We start from the raw sequence: 24,077 nt of genomic DNA on the forward strand, positions 1-24,077 counted from the left end.
TGTAGAAGAAGGAACCACACCACTTGTAGCCCCGTGACGATAACCCTGTCTGTTTCTTTCCGACTGTTGGAGGAATAAGGAATATTCACTCTTCCCTGTTTTTTTTTTGTTGTTGTTGTTGTTGTTGTTTGTTTGTTTGTGTACTGTATGGTGGGGAGTCACATTTCATTCTTTTTCCATGTGACTATCCCTTTATTACAGCACCATTTGTTAAATTGTTTTTCATCGGGGTGAGGAGTGCATGGGCCTGGAATCGAACCTGTGTCTCCCCTCATGGCAGGGAGAATTCTACCACTGAACTACCCTTGTACCCCTACTCTTCCCCATTTAAAAAAAATTGTATTTAAATGTTTTCTTTTTCTCTTTCCTCTTATTTTCCTTCTCTTGAGTAAGGTGTGTTGAGAGTGACTACATTTATTCTAGGATACAGAAATGGTGAGATAGGGTCAATACAGAACTGGGAGAGGAGTGGACAACCCCCTGGAGAGCCTGGATTTCGACCCCAGGGGCCTGATGGCCTCACTCCTAGGAGAAGGACATGCCTTTGGCTATTGGTCTGCTGGGGAGGGGAGGCTGAGCAAGTTTGTGGCTGTGGGTAGGATCAATATACATTGTTAGAGTTGTTTTCAGGTTTGCTTTCAACCCTGTCTAGTACATTTCAACAAGGCAGAAACTCGGAGGTCGTCACTGAGAAATGCCCATCCCTTACTCCTCACTCAGTGAGTTGTCAAGATATGAAAACTTTAATTCCCAAATAATTCTTCAACTTCACTTCCCTAAATCTATGGTCTTCCTTACCTCTCCCTGATCTAAAAACAGCTTCTTAATCTGTCTCCCTGCCTCTATTCTTTCCCCTTTAAATCTTGTCAAAATGCAAATTTCCTTCTAAATACAAACATTGCCCACTTACTCCCAGTCTCAAAACTTTTCAATGGATAAGATTGTTTAATACAGCTTCCAACCCACCTCTCTAACTGTGTATCCCAAGGATCTAGGACTCCCTCTTTATATTCTGTGCTGGTTTGAAAGGAAATATGCCCCCTAAGAAAAGTCATGTTTTGATATAAATCCCATTTCTTAAAGGTAGAATACTCCCTATTCAATACTGTATATTTGAAACTGTAATGAGATCATCTTCCTAGGTGATGTGATTTAGTCAAGAATGGTTGTTTAACTGGATTAGGGGATGACATGTCTCCACCCATTTGAGTGGATCTTGATTGGTTTATTGGAGTCCTATAAAACAGGAAACATTTTGAGAGATTCAGATGAGACTCAGAGAGAGCAGAGAATGCTGCAGCACCATGAAGCAGAGAGTCCACCAGCCAGCGACCTTTGGAGATGAAGAAGGAAAACGCCTCCCAGGGAACTTCATGAAACAGGAAGCCAGGAGACCAAGCTAGCAGATGACACCATATTTGCCATGTGCCTGTCCAGCCGAGAGAGAAGCCCTGTGTTCGCCATGTGCCTTCTCACTTGAGAGAGAAACCCTGAACTTCATCGGCCTTCTTGAACTAAGGTATCTTTCCCTGGATGCCTTTGATTAGACATTTCTATAGACTTGTTTTAATTGGGACATTTTCTCAGCCTTAGAACTGTAAATGAGCAACTTATTAAATTCCCCTTTTGAAAAGCCATTCCATTTCTGGTATATTGCATTCTGGCAGCTAGCAAACTAGAACATATTCCAACAATTTCAAACTGATCGGGGTTCCCTTTCAAACCATGTCTTGTTCTTCTTTTCCTCATATCCATGCCTCTGTTTATACTGCCCCTTCTACCAGGAGTTCTATCCATCTGCCCATTTACTACTTCACCCTCTTATGACTCCACTCTGACATCATCTCCTCTTAGAAGCCTTTCCTTCTCCCCAGGATGCCACCTGAGCTGGGTGAGGTAGTGCTCACCCCACACAGACCCTGTCTGTTGTCCAGGAATCTGTCTCATCCATCATTACACTCCCGGCCCTCAACAGGATGCACCCTCCCTTCTGCAAAATGACCTGCTAAAAATGCTAATCAGAGCCTCCATTGCTTAAATACCTTAATAAGCTTCCTGCTGCCCTGAGGTTGGTGAAGAAAGTCCTCAGCTGGGCTCACAGTAACGGCCTTCAAGTCCCAGCCTCACAAAGTCCCTTCAGGGATGGGAGAAAAAATATGGAACTATTAAGCTTTATCACCAGGGAAACTCCTGCTACTGTCTCAAACATAAAGGACTCCCAAGTCAGTAGGCCACGTGCTTGATCTTGAGGCTTTCTCTTATAAAGCTTATTTATGTGGTGGAAAAGCTAAGCTCACCTGTAGTTATGACTAAGAGTTACTACCAGAGGACTTCTTTTGCTGCCCAGAAGTGGCCTCTCTCTCAACCCAACTCTGTGAGTGAAATCATTGCCCTCCCCCCTACATGGGACATGACATTTGGGGATGAAAGTCTCCCTGGCAACATGGAAGATGAATTCCAGGGATGAGCCTGGCTCTAGCACCATAGGATTGACAAGCTTTCCTGACCAAAAGGGGGGAAAGAACTGTAACCAAATAAGGTATCAGTGGCTGAGAGAGTTCAAATAGAGTTAAGAAGCTATTCTGGAGGCTACTTTTATGCAGGCTTCAGCTAGATATTGCTAATTACCATCATCTAATTACCACGGTTTGCCAAACCCCAACTGAGGTAATTCCTGCCAACCCTAAAGAAACACCTAGGGCTCTATTTGAGATTCTACAAAAGTTCCATGCATTAAGATTGCTTTCCAGGAACCTACACTCTCCAGATGGGTTCCTAGGCCAGATAAGACCTGAAACCCAGAGGGCCCAGCCCCTCCAGAACATCAGCTGGTTCCATCCCACTATCCCATATTATCAACAGCTCTTTCCAACATGTAAAGTTAGAATGGGCATAGCCCAACCACCCCTAAAGACTGGGAGAAAGATCAAAAGAGAAGGTGAAGTTATAACAGAGAAGATAGGATTTAACTAAAGAGCATGACTGCTGAATCATTATTGATATTTCTACTAGTCTCCAGTGCCTTGGAGCAGCTAGAAGGAAAAACTTACAATTGTGAAACTGTAACCCATACCAAAACTCTGAAATCTGTTCTATAACTACCTGTTACAATGCACTTTGGAATCTACTGCTTTTTTGTGTATATATTATATCTCACAATAAAAATGTAAAAAAGAAAAAGAAAGAAGTCTTGGCCCTAATCTCCGTCTCCAGCCTCATGTTAACACTTCCCACCCACAGTTTATTGCCCTGAATGGATTACATTTTCTGTCACCTCCAGACTGTGCACTAGGGTTTGCCTACATCTGGAGCACTCTTCCCTTCTGGCTTGTCCCTCTTCAAAAATCATCTCAGTGGAAATACTAGGTCAATGAGAGGGAGGGGGTAAGGGGTATGGTATGTATGAGTTTTTCTTCTTTCTTTTTATTTCTTTTTCTGGAGTGATGGAAATGTTCTAAGAAATGATCATGGGGATGAATATACAACTATGTGATGATATTGTGAGCCATTGATTGTACACCAAGTATGGAATGTTCATATGTTACAGATGTTAGTGTTTGTTTCGTTGTGTCAATAAAAATATTTTAAAAATGAAACAAACAAAAAAATCATCTTAAAAGACACTTCCAAGAAGCTCTCCCTGACCTCTCCCCAATGAACTAGGATAGCTGCTGTCTGCTGTGTCCCCTCACTACCCTTGACTTCCCCAGTAGCACTTACTGACTTGATTGCAAATTGCTTGTTTCATGTCTCCTCAGCTCAAATTCCGTAAGAGTAGCAAGCATGTTAGTCTTATTCACTGTTCTATCCCTAGTGCCTGGGATGTAACAAGCACTCATCACTGCAAGATAGATCACGAAGTCACAAAATCCTGACTTTACAGACTCTTTTTGTCCTCAGGCCGTCGGGAGGATCTAATGACCAGGAGGAGGCCCGCAGGTTAGGACCTGAGATTGGGGGAAAGGCCCTCCCCACAACTTTTGTCCCCAAACTGTGCTGCTGTGGAAACCCATTTCCCCAGGGAAAAGGTAGGAGGGATTCTATGCAGGAGGAAATGAATCCTCAGGACTGCCCTCTGGGGTCTCGGCTTTCGCACTCTTCAGACCCCAACACGCAATCTGGAGCCAACTGCTAAGTCAGTAGAGCTCTCCACACAAGGTTTGCAAGGCGGATCGGCGGTGACCCAGGAGGTGGAGGAGATAATGGGAGAAAAGAGCTGAAAGTGGGATTGGGAAATAGATTCACGATGCATCCGGCCAGGCATATTTACTCTTTATGTGACTGAGGGCGCTGGGACTTCTGAGGCCGAGGGAGAAAGGTGAAGGTAGCTGGTTCCCGGGGGGTTACCCTGGGACGCTTGGTTCTGGGTGAGGAATGGGGCTGAGGAGGGACAGACATTCGGGGGGAGGGGCTCCGGTGCCATTAGCTTATCCTACAGGTGCCTTTCTCCCTGAAAGGATTCTTGTCCTCAGGGATGCCTTTGAGAAGGGGGTCATTTCCTGCTTGGGCCACCACATAATCCTTGATTTCCTTTCCCGTCTTGGAAACCTGTGAGGAAACAAAATACAGCCCCCGTTTGTTTCTCGGGATCTGTGCCATGGTCAGACACACGAAAACAGACTTCTGGAGCACGGTGGGGATAGGGGCCAGAGAGATGAAAGATGAGGGGGCAGGCAAGAGTGAGAGGGGCATGAGAGAGCTCCTTGAACTACAGAGACTAATTCTTGCCTTTGGGGAAGACTTTGGCCACACTCAGCCCAGAAACTGAGTTCTGCAAGGCTCAGAGGTGCTCTCTTGTGCTCAGAGAAGGGTCTCCACGTGGTCAAGCCCCAGCCTCCTCCTACAGGCTCCTGCTCCTTCCACTGCCCAGGAGAGGTCCCTCATCCTGTTTTCTATCGCTTACACCTTGGTGCCCAAGCTCCCCACAGGAACGGGAAAGGTTGAAGAAGTGGAGAGTGGGATGGGGATAAGAAGGCTCACAGGAGCTCTTGGGTTCCTCACTTCCTTCCTCAGCTGTTCCACCTCCATCCTCAGTAGCTCCTTCTCGCTGAGGTCCTGAGCCATTCTGCCCTGGAGAGTTCAGGTCCTGGAAAGTATTCAGGATTGTAAGCCCCTGGCCATCCTCTGCATGCCTCACACCCCAACTTCGTTCCTCTTCCCTGCCATATTCAGACCCCTCATCACTCAGCATACACTCCTGCATCCTTCCAGGCCCCAGGGACTAAGGCACAGTGGGAGAGGAAGCTACTGGCCTGGTGGAAGGCACAGTCTTTGCTCTTAGATAAGGGCCTGTCTAAGGAGGAAACAGGAATCCAGGGCATGGAAAAGGAACAGAAAAGGAATTCTGTCAGTGAGGAAGATTTGGAAGGCAAGGCTATGTCCTGTCTAATGACTCAGGTTAGAAGTTTTCTTTCTGACTACCAGATCCTGGCAGAGGAGAGTGTACCCTAGTGGTTAAGGGCATGGGCTTTGGGATCTGTCAGATTTCTGCTCTGGCTGCAGCTCTGCCGCTTCCTTGTTGTATGGACTTGGCAAGTTACTCAACCTCCCTGAGTCTTCGTTTTCCCCTCTGTAAAATGGGTATAATAATAGTACCTCCCTCATACAATTATTGTGAATACTAAGAAAATAATGCATACAAAATAATTTGATTCATTGCCTGGCACATAATGAACACTTTAATATATTTATTATTATTACCAATATTCTCATTGTTATTATCATTGCAGGGCTATCGAGAAGGCCTCCCTGGTAATGCCAAAACTAGATCCCAGCCTGGCGCAGCCTCAGACCCTCTCACCTGCCAAGAAGCAGCCCGCCACTTCGAGTCACTTGGCCCTGGACCCAGACGAGATGGTGCTTGAGCCTCCTAGCTCCTCAGCAGCTGAAAATCTTGGATAAAGCAGATGGTCTGGGAGCCAAAGTCTCTGCTGCCTAAGCTGATCATAAGCTCAAAGTTCTAAGCCCATCCACCGGCCTGAGCCTCTGAGCCCTCACTGCCACGGAGCAGAGCTGATGTTCTTCCCACCAGAAAACTAGGAACAGAGGCTACCCTCGCTCTCTCTGCCCCAAGCCCACCTTCTCATCACCCTGTTTCCTGTACTGCCCCCCACATCCTTCAGTGACCCCCTCCCCGGCTCAGAGTCCCACTGACCTCTAATTTCCACTCTCTAGCCTCACATACCCCCTGATCCCCAGCCTTCCCTCTCCCACCCCTGAGCTTATTCTGAAGCTGTTTATCCCAATAAGGCAAGTCCTAAACCACCTCCTTACGTCCTTCATCCAAGAATCCTTCATGTCCCCGGCAAATTTCCCCTTGTGAGGGTCTAGTTCCACCTTCATTTACTCAATTAATAAAAGCAGATTCCTTGCCTGTGAGGTGTGTGCCAGTTAGCACTCTAATGCCTGTGTCCGTACTCCTTGGCCTCCAACCTCCCCGGGAGCTGTGGGGTCCCCCTTACAGGCGCTTCCTGAGCATGGGACTCAGGTCTTTCCCTTGGTCTCCTCCCAGGACCACCCTGGGTCCCTGCCGTTTAACAGACCCTGAGCTCCTGCTCTGGCTGGCTGTGCTCCAGTGACGAGGGGTCCTCTTGAGGAGAAGATGTCCTCAGGGATCACTGTGATCAGGGGAGTCCTCTTAGTCTCCTGCCTCTAGGGTGACAGACTGGGCAGGGGTGGGGGGGCTGGAGAGGAAGCCCATGGCCATTCTGCCTGTTCACCTCCCCTATTTCAGGAGCCAAGTCCTACTCACAGCTGTGAAATCTAAGAATGTGAGCTTGGAAGGACCTGGAGGTGGTTAGGCCAACTCACCTGTTAAAGCATGGCATGGAGCCCACGCTCCTGTGCCCGGCTCAGTACTCCGGCCACTGCTGTTTCCTAAACCTGACAAGTTAGTCTGGAATTTGAACGTGGTGCTTTTCCAACTCAAGTCCTTCTCGTTGCCTAATCTGAGCCCCTCACACTGCACTTGGTCAGTTTCATCTTGTCCAGATTTCATCAGGCACAGAGCACGTAGAGCAGCTCTCCACCAGCTCCTTGTCGTACCTAGCCCTTCAATGACTTGGTATCACTTCTCAGAGAAGCCCTGGTTGTGTCCCTCCTGATGTCGGACCCTGGTGCCTCTTGCTGTCGGCATCGGCTGTTTTCCGCTGGTTGCGCACCAACCACCGCACAGGCCGCCCCGGCCCGGCTGGCCTCCGGACCCGAGCCACCCTCCACGCCCCATCCCTCGTGACTCATCCCTGAGCTTCCCAAGGAAGCCCCCACCCTCTGCCCTTTCCTCCCCCTTCCATGAGTGGAAAACCCATCTCCGCCCCCCATCGCAGGCCAGCCCTCTTCCTCCTCAGTCTGCCATTCCATCCCCCCACCCTGCAGTTTCCTCTCTAGGACCAGGGAGCAATCACAGCCACCCTGGCCTTGGCTTCCTCTGCTGGGAGAGATTGGGGCACTGGGCCCCAAAGGGGCCCCTGGCTTCCCCCTTCATCTGGGCAGGGGACAGAGCGTCACAGGCCCAGGGAGCAGGGACCGACTTCCTCTTGTCCCGGAATGAGTCTCCTGCCCTTCGCAAGCAGGTTTGGGTCTCTCACGCAGAGGAAACCAAAAGTAGTGAGAGGGAGGGAAGGCAGAGCGACCAATCAAGGGCAGGGTGAGGCTCAAAACTGGCGGGCTCCCCGGGGAGCCGGCCAGAGGCTGGGGCAATGGCGGAGCTGCAGCAGCTGCAAGAGTTTGAGATTCCCACAGGCCGAGAGGCTCTGCGGGGCAACCACAGCGCCCTGCTGCGGGTCGCCGACTACTGTGAGGACAACTACGTGCAGGTAGGAGGAGCAGGCGCAGCCTGGGAGCCCGTCCCCAGACGCAGGTCACGGGAGCCATCCCAACAGGTGCCAGGCAGGGCTCGCCAGATGGGGGACCTTGGCCGAGAAATCTGCCCACTCCAGGCTTTGGCTTCACCCTTGCCCTCCCAACTTTTAATCCAAACTTTAATGGGTTTTAATTTAAAACCCATGCCACCCAAGCCCTCGCTGCACCCCTTCTCCATCCCAGAGCCTCAGAGATGTCCAGGGCAACACTGTTTCATCTTTTATCCTGCTATCAGGCCTCACTCGAGGTTCATCGCCCCCTCCCCTTCCACTCAAATCCAGAGTCCCCACGGACTTGTCCTCGCTCAGATATTCGCGCCATTTTCAGGCTGGCTCTCTGGTGAGACTTCAGAAGAACTTCCCAATCATTGTCCATTGAAATGGACAAGGGAAGGAGGAATAAACCTCTCTTCTTGACATGGTGAGAGTGCAGACACACAGCAGGCGAGGCTGCGTTTCAGACGAGGGCTTATGCAGAGGCGGGGGATGAACAGCATGACTTCTGGAGCAGGGTGCCAGCAAAAGATGAGGATGGTGGTGTCATTTTAGAATAGTTTGTAAAACTGTGTGGTTGTTCCAGGACAGAGAATGTAGATTCCCTCATCAAGGGAAGAGAAGTGGGAAATGTACCAAATATTGAGCACCTATTATACCATGAACCCTCACAATGACTTGGTAAGGCAGGTATTCGTATTCCTGTTTTATAGATGAGGAAACAGCAGCTCAGAGAGGTGAGGGGGCTTGTGGACGGTCATACAGCTCAGAAATGCAGAGCCGGCCGTCCACCCGGGACTCCCTGTCTTCTGAAGCTGAGCTCTTTGCTTTCTATTATTCTGCCTCTCTGTGGGGCATTTTTCTTTTTCTTTCTTTTTTTTTTTTTTGGCATGGGCAGGCATCGGGAATAGAACCCGGGTCTCTGGCATGGCAGGTGAGAACTCTGCCACTGTGCCACGATTGCACCACTCTCCCTGACTGACTTTAAGACAGTATTCTCTGTCTTAATAACTACAGGTCAAACCTGTTACTCCTCAGGCAAAACTTCATTTTTCTAACTTGTACTAACCCAACTGTAAGAAGATGCCTGGGAACCTTCCTGGCCAGTTTTTCCTTTTGTTTTGTTTTTTTGGTGGGGGGGGCGGTGGGGGGATTGGAGGTGGGAGGGGACTAAGTGCTTACACGAAAATAGCAGATTAAAGAGCGCCGACAATCATAACACTTAGAATACTCTGTTCCTTCGTCTTCACCTAAGTCCTATGGGTGATCACCACCCCCAGTACACAAATGAGGAAGCTGAGGTTCTGAAAGTTTAAGTCATTTTCCCAGAATCTCCAAGCTAGTGGCAGAGTCTGGATTTCAGCCCAGAAACCTGGCTCCAGGGACTACCCTCTAAACCTCTAGTTGAAATTGCTATCCCAGGTACAATTTCAGTCCCAGGTACAATGTGCAGACATTGAGACAGCTCGTAGAGCAGCTGGAACGTGACCTGCAAACCAGCCCTGGTTCTCACAGCCAAGACAGCTCCGCTCCTCCTATCAGCAAGGACAAAAGGGCCTCTCCACTCCTCCAATAATCTGCAGCTCAGAGAACGTCTGGGTGGGCTCTCCTTTGCATAGGTAGTGTGCACACAGGACTCGGGGTCACAAAGACCAGAGACCAATTTCCAGCTCTGCCACCTTCCAACCGTAACACCTGTGGCAAGTTTCCCTGTTGGATTCTTATACCTTCTCAGAGGGTGGGCATGTGGGTTAAATGTGATAATGAATTAAACCATTTAGCCCAGTGTCTGTCTCTAAGAAGGGCAGAATAAATGGCGGCTATTACCATTACTATTATTATTATTATTATTAACGGCAGAAAGAAAAGGGACATTGCGAACCATAAAACTCAGTACCTTCCAAAAACACCCAGGCTGGAAACCCTGGGCTCCTGCTTCCTTTGCACAGCATCCTTTTAGCCCACACCACCTGCTACCTTTCCAGGCCTCTTTGAGGAGCTTCAGCTGGGGAACAAGTGCCCCAGTTTTGACTTCTCAAAACTGCTTCTAAACAAAGTCTGGTTCCCAGGCCCTCCGCTCTTCCCTCCCCGACCCAACCCCACCCCAACCAGGTGTCAGGAAACCCATGGGGATTGGGGGAGGGCAAGTTGGGGTCAACCTCAGCCCTTGGCTCTGTGGAGGTCTCTGTTAGGGTCGACCGAATTTACTGACAGAATAATTTGCATGATGAAAAGCAATCAGCCGTGAAGGCGGAGCCCAGACCCTTCTCCCTCCAGACCTGACTGTGGGCCAAGGACAAAGCCAGGAGGGGGCGGGGCCCAGGCTGTAGCCTCCCAGAGCTGGGCCTGAGCAGTCTCTTCTCCTATTGGCTCTGACTGTTCCTCCTGCCAGTCCTGGGATGGGGGAGAGGGGGGAACAGCTTGTTAATCCATGTGGAGACCAAGAAGCCTGTGGTTCTGCCTGGGCCCTCATTCCCTGCCCTACTGTAGGAAGGTCCTAAACTAGCACAGGGCCTGCTACCCTTTCTGGTGTTAGCACCCGAGGTTGATTTCATTGCCTTTTTGATGCTCTTGAAAAGATAAGATGTAGCGTGACCTGCAAATGAGCTTCTCTTCCCACTGGTGCAATAGAGCAGTGGAGAGGGCTATGTGCCCAAGGGAGAACCAAGGGAGGGGGCTGCCAGGGAGCTTCTAGGCCTGTCCTTGGGCTCTGACTTGGCTGCACCCAGGTCTCTCTCAGGACCCTTCTCTGACAGGCGCCAGGTCTAGTCCCCACTGACAGGTCCCCGGGGAACCAGAGTGTAGGCTTGCCTGCCAGTCCACTGGTCTTTCCCAGATCTGCCCCCCACCCCATCCTGAGGAGAGAGGTGCAAGCCAGCAAGCTGCAGCTCCATTGCCCAGGCTAGGCTGAGAGGATGAAGCTGTCTGGGGAACCCAAAGACTGAACAGTTTTGCCCCAGTCCCCATGGTCTGATCTGGGACTGAAAAAACCTCTTCTGTCTTTGGCCATGCCCTGCCCAACCCTCTACCACTGACCGGCAGTGTGACTTAGCGCCTGGCCCAGTGCCTGGCATGCAGCAGGAAGATGCCAAGCAAGTGTTTGGATTCTCATCCGAATGTCAGTTAATTCATGACTATTTATCAAGTATCTTTTGTGTGTTGGATACTATTCCTGGCCCGTAGGTAGAGAATAAAACAGACAAGTTGCTGCCCTCATGGCACTTGCATTTTAGTGGGTAGGGGAGAGACAGCAAAGAAGTTAATAGATAAATAATTTCTGATAGTGCTAAGTGCCATGAAGAAAAGAGATCAGGGAAAATATGATAGACAGTAAATATGGGGATGGGATGGGGATAATCTTAGACTGGTAAGAAGGATTCTAGAAAGACGTATAGCAAGTACAAAAGCCCTGAGGTAGACACAAACTCAGCTCGCTCAGGAAGAGAAACCCAATGGCCAGTGAGTGTAACTGGAAAGGAATAAGTGAGATGGGGAGCGGTAGGGGATGAGGGTGGAAAATCAGGAGCCACACCTTGTGGAACCATATATAGGCCATGGTCAGAAGCTTGGATTTTATTGTCGGTGTATTGGGAAATTATTGGAGGGAATGAATGAATGAAGTCCTTCCCTCTTGGCCCTCGGTTTCCTTATCTGTAGAACGGACCCGCTCACTTCTTCCCAAACACTAACCCGGAGACTAGGGTTAAACAATGAGCACGGTAGTCATGCAGAAAGCTTTAAAAGGCACAGATTCCTTGGTTTCAGTTCTATCCAGGGTGCCTGGGGTTAGTTGGTTGATTTTTTAAGTTTGAGAATGTTCTCTCTAGCCAATATTGTCTTCCTCTTCCCTTTCAACTCCCCCCACCCCCACCCCACCCCCACCCATCCACCTACCACTCAAAAGGGCAACTCGTTACTGAGGTCCCCAGGAAGGTGGCAGGGTCATCTCAACTCTATCCCCAGCTAGATCATTTGTGGGGTGCTATCTTGCCTTCCCTTTGCATCCATTCCCCAGGGCTGCAGACTCTCTTTCCAAATGTCCTGGGTCCCCCTTTGTACAACATCTTTATGAAAACCTCAAACATCTCAGGGCTGCTGCTTCTTGCTCCCAAATTCAGCTCTCACCTTCCCTGCATCCCCTCCCACCCCACTCTACCCTGCTAAGGGCACAGTGAGAGTTGCTGGCCTCAGGCAACTGTGTATTTCAGGCCACAGACAAGCGGAAGGCACTGGAGGAGACCATGGCCTTCACCACCCAGGCACTGGCCAGCGTGGCCTACCAGGTGGGCAACCTGGCTGGACACACTCTGCGGCTGCTGGACCTGCAGGCAGCCGAACTGCGGCAGGTGGAAGCCCGCGTGAGCACGCTGGGCCAGGTAAGGGGTGCACGAAGGCTTCCTGCATTCACTCCCAATTCTTCAGCCCCACTGCACTTGGACATTCTCTCACTTCTTCCTTTCTTCTATGCCCAAAAGCCCGACTCTCCCATAGGTTGATGCTACCCAAGCTTTTTGAGCTTCCTTATTTCTATGGCTCTGTCACATTGGTGGAGCTTGCTGCCCCATCCAACTAGAAATTCCCTGAAGGTAAAGCTTTTTCTTCTGTGAGTTCTACTCAGCAGCTTAGAAATAGACTCTGCCATTCGTGGTGGCTGCACAGTACAGGAAAGAGGCAAAGGGACCCTTTTTCCATCTAAAAACAGGCAGGGACTTAAATGTCCTAGACCCAGGGCACTTGCTTGGCAAGGTCATCTTCAGCCGGGAAACACTGCCACCTCCGGGAGCACACATACCCTCCTCCTTCCTTCCTGGATCCTTGGCCGAGGAATTGGCCCATAAGGCACATGCACATATCCACTTACATACTCAGCCTCTGGCCTGTGCATCCCCCACATGCTTACTGCGTGGGGTGTGTCTTTTCCTCTTACCCTTGCAAAGGGAGTTCACACCCTCTCAGTGCTCCCTGTTTCTCCAGAGAACATTTCAAGAGGAAGTTAATTAACTTATTAATCCCCCAAGGTGGGGGGGGGGGCTGATCCAGCCACTGTTCAAGACAACCCCCACTTTGACCCCTCTGCTCCCAGCCAGTCCAGCCTTTTAGGCTCTTCCCAGCATCTCCAGACACTTTGTATTTTCCCTTTTCCTGCTCAGCTAATAATAACCTTCATTCTCTTCCACCAGGAAGTTGCTCCCAAGTGGCTCCATCCTCCCCCTGCTGCTCTTTTCCCAATTGCCATGCGGCCTTGGGGACAAACCTCGCTGCCTCTGCACCTCGCTGCTTGCCGTGGTCCCTACCCCCATCTCAAAGTCTCTGTTCCCCTTCCCCCTAAGGGGGCAGGGGGCTGGACGGGTGCCCCATTGTCACTCCAAACCCTGCCATGCAGATGGCGAACATGCACATGGAGAAGGTGGCCCGCAGGGAGATCGGCGCCTTGGCCATAGTCCAGCGGTTGCCCCCTGGCCAGAAGGTCATTGCTCCTGAGACCTTACCCCCGCTCACGTCCTACTACAGGAGACCCCTTAACTTTGGCTGCCTGGATGACATTGGTCATGGGATCAAGGTAGAGAATGGGGCCCCCTTTTGTTCCCCAACCCTCCTCCTGACTGCCTTCTCTCCAGCCTCTCCCGACCTCTTTCTTTCCCTACTCTCTGAAGCCATCGCCCCAAGCTGCCCTCTTGGGATCCTCCCATGACCCCCTCCCTCCATAACTGGCCTGTACCCTGTACTCAGATGATCTGCTGAGTGTGACATCCTGAGCCCCGCCCCCCATGGGTACTGGGTGAGTGTGAAGGGGAAGAGGGGGCAGGGAGGATGTCAGGGCGTGCATGAGAACAGCTCCCCAGCCGCATGAGAACAGCAACTTCCTCTGTCTGGGGGTTTGAGGTCACTGCACTGAGCAGTCCCCCCCAGAGCTGCCTTTGGGTGGGAAGGGGCAGGAATGCAGTCACTTAAAGGGGGCATAGGAGGGGGGAGCAGGACCCTGACATTTTCTTCTGTCCATCTCCTTTTGGGAGGTGGGAAAGGGCACTCCCCCCAACCCATTCTCCACTCTTGAACATTCCAGACTAGATTAAGAAGCTAAATGACCTCTTGCTATCCGTAACATACCATCCCCCAAAATGGGGACCGTGCACTCCTTCCTTCAGTCCCCATGCCTCTCCACCAGTAAGTTCTCTCTCTTGTCCAACCTAAATTCTTTATGCTTCAGTCCTTTCGTCTCGCCCATGGTGCAGTACAGCCGACAGAGACTATCATTTCCCATGTACCCACACTGCAAAGAAAGGGAAATACCATCAGTAACAATTGCGCTTGGATCTGCACCCTGTCACTTGTATACTTTAAGTGTCTTGAGGGCTGCACGTCTCTGCCCTGAACTCCCCAGGCAGGCCTGAAAAAAAAACGACAGGTGGGACACTTCTCAGTGTGATGTGTCCTCTCCTCCCCAACTCCTCCATCCCCACCCTCCCATGCTGGACTTAGGGTCTAATTAAATTTAGGGACCACCAAACCTGGCCTGCAGCTTCCTGGCCTCTGAGATGGTTTGGAGCGGGGGTGTGGATGGGCCTGCTCAGCTGGCTGCGGCTGGGCACAGGAAGTGGCCGCCAGTCTGCGTCTGTGAGCCGAGGTTTCAGTGGTGGGCCATGCACACTGGAGGCCCCCGGCCCAGGCAATAAGAAATGGAGATGCGGGTCGGGGGTGGGAGAGGGGCTGGGAAGTGGAAGTGAGAACTTGCTGCGCCCGCCGTCCCTCCCAGCTCTCCGTCTGCCCCTCCGCCGTTTCCTCTCTGGGGTGAGGGCGGGGGTTGGGGGGTCCGGAACAGATGTCAGCCCCGCACCCCGCTCCCTCGCAGGATCTGAGCACGCAGCTGTCGCGGACCGGGACCCTATCTCGCAAGAGCATCAAGGCACCTGCCACACCCGCCTCCACCACGCTGGGGTGAGGGCCTCAGGACGATCTAAACCGTGCCCGGTCGGACCCTGAAACTCCCTCTGCTCCCTCACCTTCGCCCTCAACTGCTGGCGCCAAATTTGCTCCTCCACCTGCTGTCCGCTCCTCCCCGCACCTCACCCCAGCTTGCCAGATGCCTTCCTCCACCTCAGATAACCTCTTCTCTCCCCCCGCCCCCGCTCCGGCCCCCCGCCAGGAGACCGCCCCGGATCCCCGAGCCCGTGCAGCCCCCCGTGCTGCCCGACGGCAAACTCTCCGCCGCCTCCTCCGCCTCCTCCCTGGCGTCGGCCGGGTGAGCCCCACCAGCCTAAGCGGGCGGGGGGGGTTGGGGGTGAAGCCTGAGAGGGGCTCCCTGCCCGTTGTCACGGTGACTAGAAGTTAAGAGGGCTTGGGATCACCGGGACAGAGCTGGACTCTGGCGTCGAGGGGCGGGACCTATGGCTGGAGGGGCGGGACCAGTTGGGGGTGGGCGGGCGATTACGGAGTTAGAGAAAGCGCCCCGCGATCGAACCAGAGCCCCCGCTTTCTCTGGTTTTCAGCAGCGCGGAAGGTGTGGGTGGAGTCTCCATCTCGAAGGAGCACGCGGCCCCCCCGCCCCCTCCTCCTCCAGACTCCTTGGCCCCACTCCCACCGCCCGCCCTCGAAGGCTTCCTGCTGCCGCCTCCTCTGGAGGAGCTGGAAGGTAAGTAACTCCGCGCCTTCTTGCCCCACTGTGGCGTAGCTTTCCCACCTCCTGGTACTCTCCTCCACCCCACCCCTCGCGGATCTAAGTTGGCCCACCAGGTCCAACTGGGGGGTCAGGGCAGAGAAAGCAGGCACCTGCTCTATACCAGCTCCCTGTATAGGGGGGTCTCAGAGGTTTCTTAATTAAACGTGACTACCCGCACTGTTCAGTCTCTCAGTGTTTGCTGAGCACCTACCAAGGCGCCTAGAGGTATTGTGAGAGGGCTGGGACGGGCGAGGGCTGGAGGAAGCTTGTATAAAAAGGGCCAGATCCTGGGGCTCTGCTCTTGAGCAGCTTAGATTCCTGGGGTCAGCGGAGGGAACCCCGGCGCCACACTTTGCAGCCTTCCTTCCCTACCAGTCCCAGAGCTGCCCCCGCCATTGGACCTGCCCCCGCCCCCACCCCTGGATGTAGATGAATTGGGGCTGCCGCCTCCACCGCCCCCAGGCTTTGGCCCAGATGAGCCCAGCTGGGTCCCTGCTGCGTACTTGGAGAAAGGTACCTGACCGCCCTCTACTACCTCAGAGGCATTCCTACCTATCTCCCTCTTCTGATGAACTGACCAAATGTTCACCCAGGGGTCATGTCAGAACCACACGGGGAGGAGGGGGAACATCTGGCCTGGTGTTAGATACTAAATGAGCTGGGGAGGGGTCCTAAGGTCTTGGGAAAAGGCCGCTCCCTGTGGCCTTCTCCTCCAGATGTTCCCTAGAATACGGCATTCGGGCCCCTGCACCTCCTTGGGGAAGGGCTGGGATGTGCATCTCACAGCACCTTCTCCTGGCCTGCAGTTGTGACACTGTACCCGTACACTCGCCAGAAGGACAACGAGCTCTCCTTCTCTGAGGGCACGGTCATCTGCATCACCCGCCGCTACTCCGACGGCTGGTGTGAGGGCGTCAGCTCCGAAGGGACTGGGTTTTTCCCTGGGAACTATGTGCAGCCCAGCTGCTGACCACCTGGGACTCTGCCAGCCTGCGAGCTAGGCTCTGCTCTGAGCAAGCCTGTGGAGCTCCGGGCCAAAGCCACTCCAACCACGGCTGGATTGGGTCTCCCCACCTCTGGCGGGGAGGAAAGGGATCCTGGGAAGAAAAGGAGGTACCCAGAGGCCTGCTGTTAACAGGCAAGAACTGGTTTCCTTGTCTGCAGTGGGCCCTACTCAAGACAGGGCAGGGTCTCCAGCTTCCAGTGCCAATTTTGAATAAAACTCTAATGACTTCCTGATGGTTGCCCTGCAGGGCTGGGGGCGGTGGGGGTGGGAGATGAGGAATTTAAAGGTATCCAGTTCTAACGCTCCTGCTAAAGTTGAACCCCCTTCTGCCTGCCCCTGTCAGCGGTACCCGCCCCCTCAACCTCCTCCGTTAGGAAGAACCCCCCGCCCCCAACCGCAGATGTCCTACTGCAGCAGTTCAGAGCACCTTGGTCTTTTGCCTTGTGGCTTGCTGTGTGCGTTGTGTGTTCAGTCTTGGTCCCTGAAATTGGACACTCCCCCCAAGAGCGGGAACCATCTTCGTTATCTAAGTAGGGCTCTCTGAGAGCAGAAACCACCTCACCCTCACCCCTCAGGCTGCGGCGCGGGAGAGATGTCACCTCTTGCCCCTTCACGTCCTTTATAGCTCCAAACACCACAGAGGGAGGAGGAGCAGCTTGGGTTTCACTGGCTTGGCTTAAAAATATCATGGCTTTCTGTTCCGTAGGAGGGGAGAGGGGGCGGAGGGCCCCGGCCGCGGGGGCGACTTTGGTAAAGTCTATGCAGCTCTTGCATAGACGAGGCTGGGTGGTGGAGACACCATCGCTCGCTGCGAGGTCCCGGCTGCCTGCCCGGAGCCGGACGGTGCGCTACCCCGTCCCACCACCAAGAGGCGACTGTTCCCGTGGCCTTTCCTCCCCCTTGGGGGTACTGGAGGGGCGGGGAGGGGGGGAGGGAGGCGAGAAGAGAAAGATGTGGCGCGTACATAAAGTGTGGGGTCGCGGTGGGTGAAGAAGATCCCGCGGACCCGAGGCGGTGGGCGGAGAGCGTTCTCTCTCTCCGCGGGGAGTCCGGCTGGGCTTTGGGGTGTCTGGGAAGACGCTAGGGGAGGTTAGGTGGCCGGAGGCCGCAGGGAAAGCACTGGAAGATGTTATCTCTCTCGCCAGGCAGGGACCCCCTTCCTCCCAACACAGAGGATAAGGTTTCTGGAAGCGCTGCTTCTAAGGTATTCGCACCATCCTCAGTTGGGCCAGACTCCAGAATGTAACTGTGTGTAGCGGAACTGGGGGCGGCAGCCCAGCTGGGTTCGCTGCATAGATAGGACGGCTCGGAGCCCCTCCCCCGTCCCCCAAATGGACGGGCCCGGAATTCCAGAAAGCGGTCGGGCGGAACATACCAAAGCGAAAGGGGAAAGGGAGTAATAAAACTAGGTCCGTCTTTCCCGCTCCCGGCCCCCGCTCCCCTGCCAGCCGGGCGCCCCGGGCGCCCCCTGCAGGCGGCGGTCCTCAGCAGGTCTTCAACACCTGCTGCAGATGGAGGCGCACCTCGGTGGCCGTCTCCCAGGGCACCACGCTGGCGCGGAAGGAGCTGGGCTCGGCCTTCTGCGCCTCCTGGATGAGGCGGTGCATGGGGTAGCCGCGGCGCGGGAAGGCCACGTCGCCGCCCGCCAGCAGTCCCATGGGGCAGAAGTCGTTGGCACCGTCTCCCACGTAGAAGAGGCGCTCGAAGTGCACGCCTTCGTGGGCCCGCTCGCGCAGGTAGTCGCTGAGCACCTTGTGCTTGCACATGTTGGCCGGGCAGCGCGCGCAGCTGTGCGTGTGGAAGGGCCGCAGCGCCAGCAGCCCCCGCGCGTCCGGGCCGGACGGATTGCTGAAGATGCGGCGGAACAGGCCGTGGTGCCCCGCGGCGCGCAGAGCGCTCTCCACGCCGAAGGTATTGGCATCGGAGATGAGAATGACCTCGAAGCAGGCGCCCTGTTTGGCCACGAACTGCAGCAGGTCGCCCATGCCCGGCGACAGGGGGATGGCCTCGTAGACGGCGCGCAGGTCCCGCGGCCGCACGCCCTGCTCGCCCAGGTACTTGAAGACGCGCTGCATGTACTCGTTGTAGAAGCCCTCCCGGTAGGTGGCTCGCAGGCTCTCCGGCAGCCGCTGGCCCGGCGCAGCGCGCACGATCGAGTCGTCGCTGTTTTCGTCCACGAGAGTCTCGTCAAAGTCGAAGGTCAGGAGGAAGCGCGGGGCGCCCTCTGCGGCCATCCCACCGTCCTGGGAGCAGAGGGGAGAGGAGCAGGAAGAAGGAGAGGGGGCAAGCGAGAAGCGGCGCGGCGGGAGCCGGCCGGGAAGAGGCTGGTTAGCGGACCACGGCCAGAGGCGCTGGCACATCCAAGACCTGAGGAAGACCCAAGGCCAGTTAAACCGGGGGGGAGTACCCGACACGCCCCCCCCCCCCCACGCGTCCCCAGCCTTCACCCTTCCCTGCCTACCCCCTTGGCACCTCTCAGTCAGCTGCCCTGGGGTATATGAACAGGGGACAATCCTACACCAGAACTCTGAAGGGCTACCTTGGGAGCTGCTCCTGCGCCTCTCCTGATTCACAAGGCTCAACTGAAAAGAAGGGAGGAGCAGCTTCCAAGGCATCAGCCCTCTGGAGATTGTCCTGTTGTTGGCGTGGATAAAGGGAGGGTGGAGGGTGCCATCCATTCCCTCTTTCCCTAACACAAACATGGCCAAGGGAAATTCCCCATCACCCAGCCGGAGCAGCTTCGTAGTCCCTTTTGGGACCCTGAGGAGTGGATGGCTTGTGGGCAATAAGGAGCCAGGCTCCAGGGAAGATAGCTTTGGTATCATCCAGGACACTGTGGATAAATGAGCACCAGGTCCTCCGGCCTGGAGATGGGAACTAACAGCCAGGCCTGGAGAGTTAGGTGCTGGCCCTCTGCACTGGATAGCCCACTGGATTTTAGCCCTTGAAATAACCAGGTAGGTAGACTGACCATGTAAGACCCAGGAAAACTTTCTGGGAGCTGCTTGCAGCCAGGTGGTGCTGGGCAGACATCCAGGGATGGGACACAGCTTCTCTGGGGTAGGGGGGGATGTTTAGGGCCCTGTGCTGACAGCTCATTGCTAATCACTTGCCAATTCCCCAGAAGGGATGTATCAGCAGGTGGGGTTTCTGCCAGGGTCCGAAGCAAGCAGTCAGCAGAAGCAGTGGGGTTTGGGGAGATGGAAACCTCCCGCACTAGTCCACGGCATACCTGGGAGACAGGGAAGGGAGAGGAGAGAGAGCAGCAGTGGCTGAAAAGGCAGGGGAGGAGGGAGCAGGTAGTGGGGAGATGGTTGAGCAGGGAGGAGGCAGTGGGGGTGGAGTGGTGGAGGAGAGGGCTAGGTGGACGTCAGGCCAAGGAAGCATGAAGCTGAACAAGAAGAAAAAGTGAAGACCTTGGTCTGAGCCATGTTGATGAGGGACCTGGGAAAGGATGGGTGACAACAAGGGCAAGTGTGCGGGCACAGAGAAAGGTGAGCACATGCAGATGGCAGGAGCCCTTAGCAGCCTGTCCCTGCCCACTTTTGGCTGCCAGCAGCTGTATATGACAAAGAGCAGAGTGAATAAATAAGGTACAGCTTCAGAATATCCACCACACTGCTTCTCTCTCTCTCCTGGTCTTGCACCCCAATTAATGGGGACAGAACCATTCCTCTTTCTAGTTTCTTCCTAACCCCCTCTGTAACATTCCTGGGATGTTTATGGCCTGGCACACCTTGTAAAACAGAAGTCTAGGCTCCTAATTCCAGCACTGGAATTTGAGCCTGGCTATCTGCCTCCCTAACAGAACTATCCCGCCAACCTCATCCTTAAAGTCACCCTCTGGTCTCACCAACAGCCAGCTGCGAGTCTCAGTGGCCCACTATCCTTGGCCTTGAGGATGTAAAGCATCAGGACCCCATGCCTGGTATGGAAGCTTCCAGGGACTAGAGGAGCCCCAGTGGAGGTGGGGGCAGCCCTAAAAGCAGCTGGATAGGGCTCCTCCCACCCCTTGGTGAAAATGTAGGGGCTGAGAAACCCCCGAAGAGTCCCACTTACCCTAGACAGGCATCGGAGGCCAGCAACTGGAAAACACCCACTCATTGTCAGTATATCACCTTGGGCATCACCTATAGGAACTCTTGCCGGGCTCCTGCTGTTGTCCAGAGGTCCTGGCAACCACACAAGGTCCATTTGACAGTAGTCAGCTGATATCGCTTCTACTAATGCCCACCCAGCCCTATCCCTCTGCTGAGCCCCAGGAAGCACTCCCAGGGTCTCAGTAAAATAACTCCTCAAATAGGCACAGCACTTGGCATCCTCTTAACAAGCCTCTACGATGCTAGAGATGTTACAGATGATGTTACTGGAGACCCAAAGAGGCTAACCCAGTTTGCCCAGGTCACCTACTCTAAGTGGCATAAATATCTCAAAACCAGATCCCGGAGTTTGAGACCTGGTTTTGAGATCTGGTTTTGTCCTCTAATATGATTGCTGCTTACAGGTGTATGGGATATTACAGTTCACAGATGACCCTCACTGCTCATCACTGTCCCATGAATTTAGCAGAGGAGAAAGGCTAAGAGAGGTTAAGTAACTTTCCCGAGGCCATGCTGTTTTTCATGGGGCAAAGCAAGGTTAGACAACACATGGCCACAGCCTTGACTTCCCTCTGCCTTCATTAGGAAGGGGCAGATGACTGGGGCTTACTGAACCACAGCTGGGGGACCAGGACCCCTGTGTCCCACAGGTGATCTGGGGCTGGTCCCCTTGTGCCTTCAGGGGTCTATCTGTCAGACAGGAGAGTCAGATTGAAATCTCTGCTGGACTTCACTGTGTGTCTTTGGGGGTAGGGTTTGGCTTCTCAGGGCCTTAAGCAATGCAAAGGACACCACCTGCAGCTCCCAGTGCCTCCCTGCTTCCCCAACCTTTCACCCCCCCACCTTCACACCACCCCCAGAGTTAAAATAAGAGGCCAAGAGACAGCTGGGACAGAACTGGGAAGATACTGAGCATGCAGACTAGACCCTGAAAGGAGCAAAGGTCTGGCTGGATGCTGCCCTCCGGTGGTGACAACGGGTGACACAGCAACCCCCTTTGACTTTGTCAAGGTGACACTCATCCCCATACCAGTTTGGTGCCCAGGGCAGCAGCAAAAAGCTGCCGACCCAGGACAGTGACTGTAATGTCCCAGGAGCAGGGCACAGGTTGTGGGGAGGGGCCCTACCACCTTTCATCTTGGGGTACCCTATCCCTCCCAGCTCCCTGGCCACAAATGCATTAAACTCTCTGGGTAGGAAAAAACAGATGTGGGTCTGTTTTTTCCCTAAGAACTTTTGATTGGAAGAGGAGACCAAAACTGAATGAGGTAGTGGTAAAAGAGCAGGGGTGGGGGTGGGAGAGGAGACATAGGTCAAGGAGAAGATGGGAGAGAAAGGGAGGGAGCATAGAGACAAGAGGATGGCATGCGTAGGGCAAGTGGGAGGATTGTCCCCAGGCCCTATGTGGAGGGAGGCCAAGCCTTCCAGGATCCTGGCTGATGTCACATGTCTAGCTAGACCAGGCAAGTCAGAGGAGAAAGGTCAAGAGATGCCACTCCCATTGTAAAAGCAAATGTGGACAGGCATATATGGGGCATGGAGAGAAGTGAGGGACAGATGCAAAGATACAAAGCAGCTTCCAGTAGCCATCCAGAGACTAATTTTCATCCCATAAACAACGGGCTCATTATTTTGCCCTTGTTTGTGTCTCTAAAGCAGAAAGCCAGGCACCCTGGGTCTCTTCCCCTGGAAATGGAGGCCACAACTGTGACATATCAACTCTTGCAGTAGTCAGAGGGACCCCAGGCATTCCTTCTTGGCCCCCAGTTTGGAAGCTTGCTCCCTTGGTATTCCAGAAAGTCACTCACCTCTGGCAGCTTTGTCCTGAATGATTGAATCCTTTTGTGGTCATCAAAATGTCCCTTAGAGAAAAGATGGGCAGGTTCTCTGAGCTTCCCCTGCAAGCTAGACCAAAGAGAGAAAGGTTTCTGGAAGGTGGCAGGAAGCAGTGGAATTCCAGATCCCTCCCTGCTTCTGCCTGCATTTTATACAAAAGTTCTTAGATTAAATCTGTGGGAATGGGATGGGAGGGTCTTCTGGGGATGAAGGAGGAAAACAGGTCCTTTTATGGCATAGGCCCTAGGTTTGAAATCTCCCTCTTATTGGGTGGATGGAGTTCACAGGGCAGTTCTGGGACATTTCCCATAGGAAATGTTTCAGGATGGGGATCAGGGGAGAGGACCCCAGAAAAATCACAGTAGCAAGCCCTTGCCCAAAACCAAGTCTCCTCTCATGTTAGTCACTAGAAATCAGGTCCAGTGACTAAGCTGGAGTTCCCTCCCTCCCCGAGACAGCACCCCCCAACTTCATGGTCTCTTACTTGCTCACCAATCCCCAGGAACAGATTGGAAAAGCAGCAGCCCAGAGAGGTCAAGCTAGCAGCATGGGGCCACAGAGCATTCCATTAAGGATTAGAACTCTGCACTCTCTGGTGCTTCTTGGGAAAACTTCAGCCCCAGCTTTCCCTATTGTCCTTAGAGACCCTCTTGAGCTGTATGCTCCCTGCCAGAACTAGCTGGCATTGATGACCTGGAGCCCTGGTGCCAGTGAGGAAGCTGGGACTGAGAGTCACCTCTGGGCTGTCTGCCTGCTGAGATAACAGCCTCCCTGGGCAGGGGCAGGGAGGTGGCAGCTGCGGTTGGGGAGGGGGAGAGATATTTTTAGAGGTGGCTGGAAAGCCGGCACTCTGGCACCCCCCCCCCCCCCAGCTGGCAGGTGCTTCGCTCCAATGCAGGGGGTGGGGTGCGTAGCTCGGGAAGAAGAGGAGATTCTGGGTGGCAGGGAGCAAGGGGGCACGGATTCCTTAGAGCCAAGAAGGATATGTGTTTTGCCCGAGTCGGGGACGGAGAGACACCCGGGCACCACGTTCCTGGGGTAGGAGAGAAGGGGACTCACTCGTCCGTTTCAGGGACTGCCCCGCTAACATGCGCGTGAAGGCGCTTCCCAAACTCCACACAGCCCCCACCCTACACTGGGACCCCAGCCCTCTCCCTACCTCCTGGAGTCCAGGACTCACGTGGAAAGCGACGGAGGCAGCAGTCTGTCCCGGCTGAGTTTGGAGCATAAGGACTGGGGGCTGGGGGTGAGGAGCTAGCTGAGGTATTTGGGTGCAGGATGGAGTAAAAGGAGCTTACGGGGACTGGAGGGGACGCGGTGTCTTATCCAACCCCGGGTTTCTGGGTATCGGCTTGCGAGTTCCTCCAATCCCAAAGGGCCGTGGATAGCGTGCGTCTTAACCATCCCCTCCACCTGCCCCCCATCCTCTGGGCCGCCGCCGCGTCCCCTTTAAATGCCCGGGAGCCGGAGCCCGAGCCGCCGCCGGCGCTGCGGCTGCTGCAGCACCGGGGCGCACCGCAGTCCCCGCACGTCACAAGCGACTATCCAATCACAGCGGCGCCGGCGCACATCAAAGGGGAGGGCCGCCTGCGGGCCACGCCTCTTGGCTGCCCCGGAGCCTTCGG

General features: G+C 54.0%; 3 protein-coding genes across 15 annotated transcripts; 1 reads left to right on the forward strand and 2 right to left on the reverse strand.

Annotated features, from left to right (window-relative positions):
• Positions 1–4,263: 4,263 nt before the first annotated feature.
• GNGT2 (G protein subunit gamma transducin 2) lies at positions 4,264–8,137 on the reverse strand. The gene is made up of 4 exons (XM_077164687.1): positions 6,811–8,137; positions 5,801–5,892; positions 4,981–5,086; positions 4,264–4,548 (listed from the first exon to the last, which is right to left on the reverse strand). Exons 3-4 carry the CDS (start codon positions 5,062–5,064, stop codon positions 4,423–4,425), a joined length of 210 nt encoding a protein of 69 aa, XP_077020802.1. The 5' UTR covers positions 5,065–5,086; positions 5,801–5,892; positions 6,811–8,137; the 3' UTR covers positions 4,264–4,422.
• ABI3 (ABI family member 3) lies at positions 7,380–16,929 on the forward strand. The gene is made up of 8 exons (XM_077164686.1): positions 7,380–7,814; positions 12,062–12,229; positions 13,237–13,413; positions 14,704–14,789; positions 14,998–15,093; positions 15,341–15,483; positions 15,886–16,023; positions 16,317–16,929. The coding sequence occupies exons 1-8, from the start codon at positions 7,698–7,700 to the stop codon at positions 16,478–16,480; spliced, it is 1,089 nt and encodes a 362-aa protein (XP_077020801.1). The 5' UTR covers positions 7,380–7,697; the 3' UTR covers positions 16,481–16,929.
• On the reverse strand, positions 13,996–23,970 carry PHOSPHO1 (phosphoethanolamine/phosphocholine phosphatase 1). 13 transcript variants are annotated; one of them, XM_077164675.1, is made up of 6 exons: positions 23,751–23,767; positions 22,425–22,521; positions 20,576–20,688; positions 19,630–19,748; positions 18,040–18,883; positions 13,996–14,124 (listed from the first exon to the last, which is right to left on the reverse strand). In XM_077164675.1, exons 3-6 carry the CDS (start codon positions 20,618–20,620, stop codon positions 13,996–13,998), a joined length of 1,137 nt encoding a protein of 378 aa, XP_077020790.1. In that variant the 5' UTR covers positions 20,621–20,688; positions 22,425–22,521; positions 23,751–23,767. The 13 variants fall into 13 exon arrangements, 12 of the variants coding, with proteins under 12 accessions (XP_077020790.1, XP_077020791.1, XP_077020789.1 ...); XM_077164676.1 differs by lacking the exon at positions 23,751–23,767 and adding an exon at positions 23,633–23,649; XM_077164674.1 differs by lacking the exon at positions 23,751–23,767 and adding an exon at positions 23,612–23,628.
• Positions 23,971–24,077: the final 107 nt, after the last annotated feature.

Source organism: Tamandua tetradactyla, chromosome 6, assembly GCF_023851605.1.
Source record: "Tamandua tetradactyla isolate mTamTet1 chromosome 6, mTamTet1.pri, whole genome shotgun sequence".
Lineage (NCBI taxonomy): Eukaryota > Metazoa > Chordata > Mammalia > Pilosa > Myrmecophagidae > Tamandua > Tamandua tetradactyla.

Excerpts from the sequence above, each read along its gene's own strand:
- ABI3 (XM_077164686.1), top strand. The coding sequence starts at position 7,698 with ATGGCGGAGCTGCAGCAGCTGCAAGAGTTTGAGATTCCCACAGGCCGA. Across the intron at positions 15,094-15,340 it reads TCCTCCCTGGCGTCGGCCGG|CAGCGCGGAAGGTGTGGGTG; the intron begins GTGAGCCCCACC and ends TCTGGTTTTCAG. Across the intron at positions 15,484-15,885 it reads TCCTCTGGAGGAGCTGGAAG|TCCCAGAGCTGCCCCCGCCA; the intron begins GTAAGTAACTCC and ends CTTCCCTACCAG.
- GNGT2 (XM_077164687.1), bottom strand. The coding sequence starts at position 5,064 with ATGGCTCAGGACCTCAGCGAGAAGGAGCTACTGAGGATGGAGGTGGAA. Across the intron at positions 4,549-4,980 it reads TGAGGAACCCAAGAGCTCCT|GTTTCCAAGACGGGAAAGGA; the intron begins GTGAGCCTTCTT and ends GTTTCCTCACAG.
- PHOSPHO1 (XM_077164673.1), bottom strand. The coding sequence starts at position 23,856 with ATGGTTAAGACGCACGCTATCCACGGCCCTTTGGGATTGGAGGAACTC. Across the intron at positions 22,522-23,750 it reads CCGCGTCCCCTCCAGTCCCC|CTTGCAGGGGAAGCTCAGAG; the intron begins GTAAGCTCCTTT and ends TCTTTGGTCTAG. Across the intron at positions 14,125-18,039 it reads CCTGGGAGACGGCCACCGAG|TGTGGGTACATGGGAAATGA; the intron begins GTGCGCCTCCAT and ends CTTTCTTTGCAG.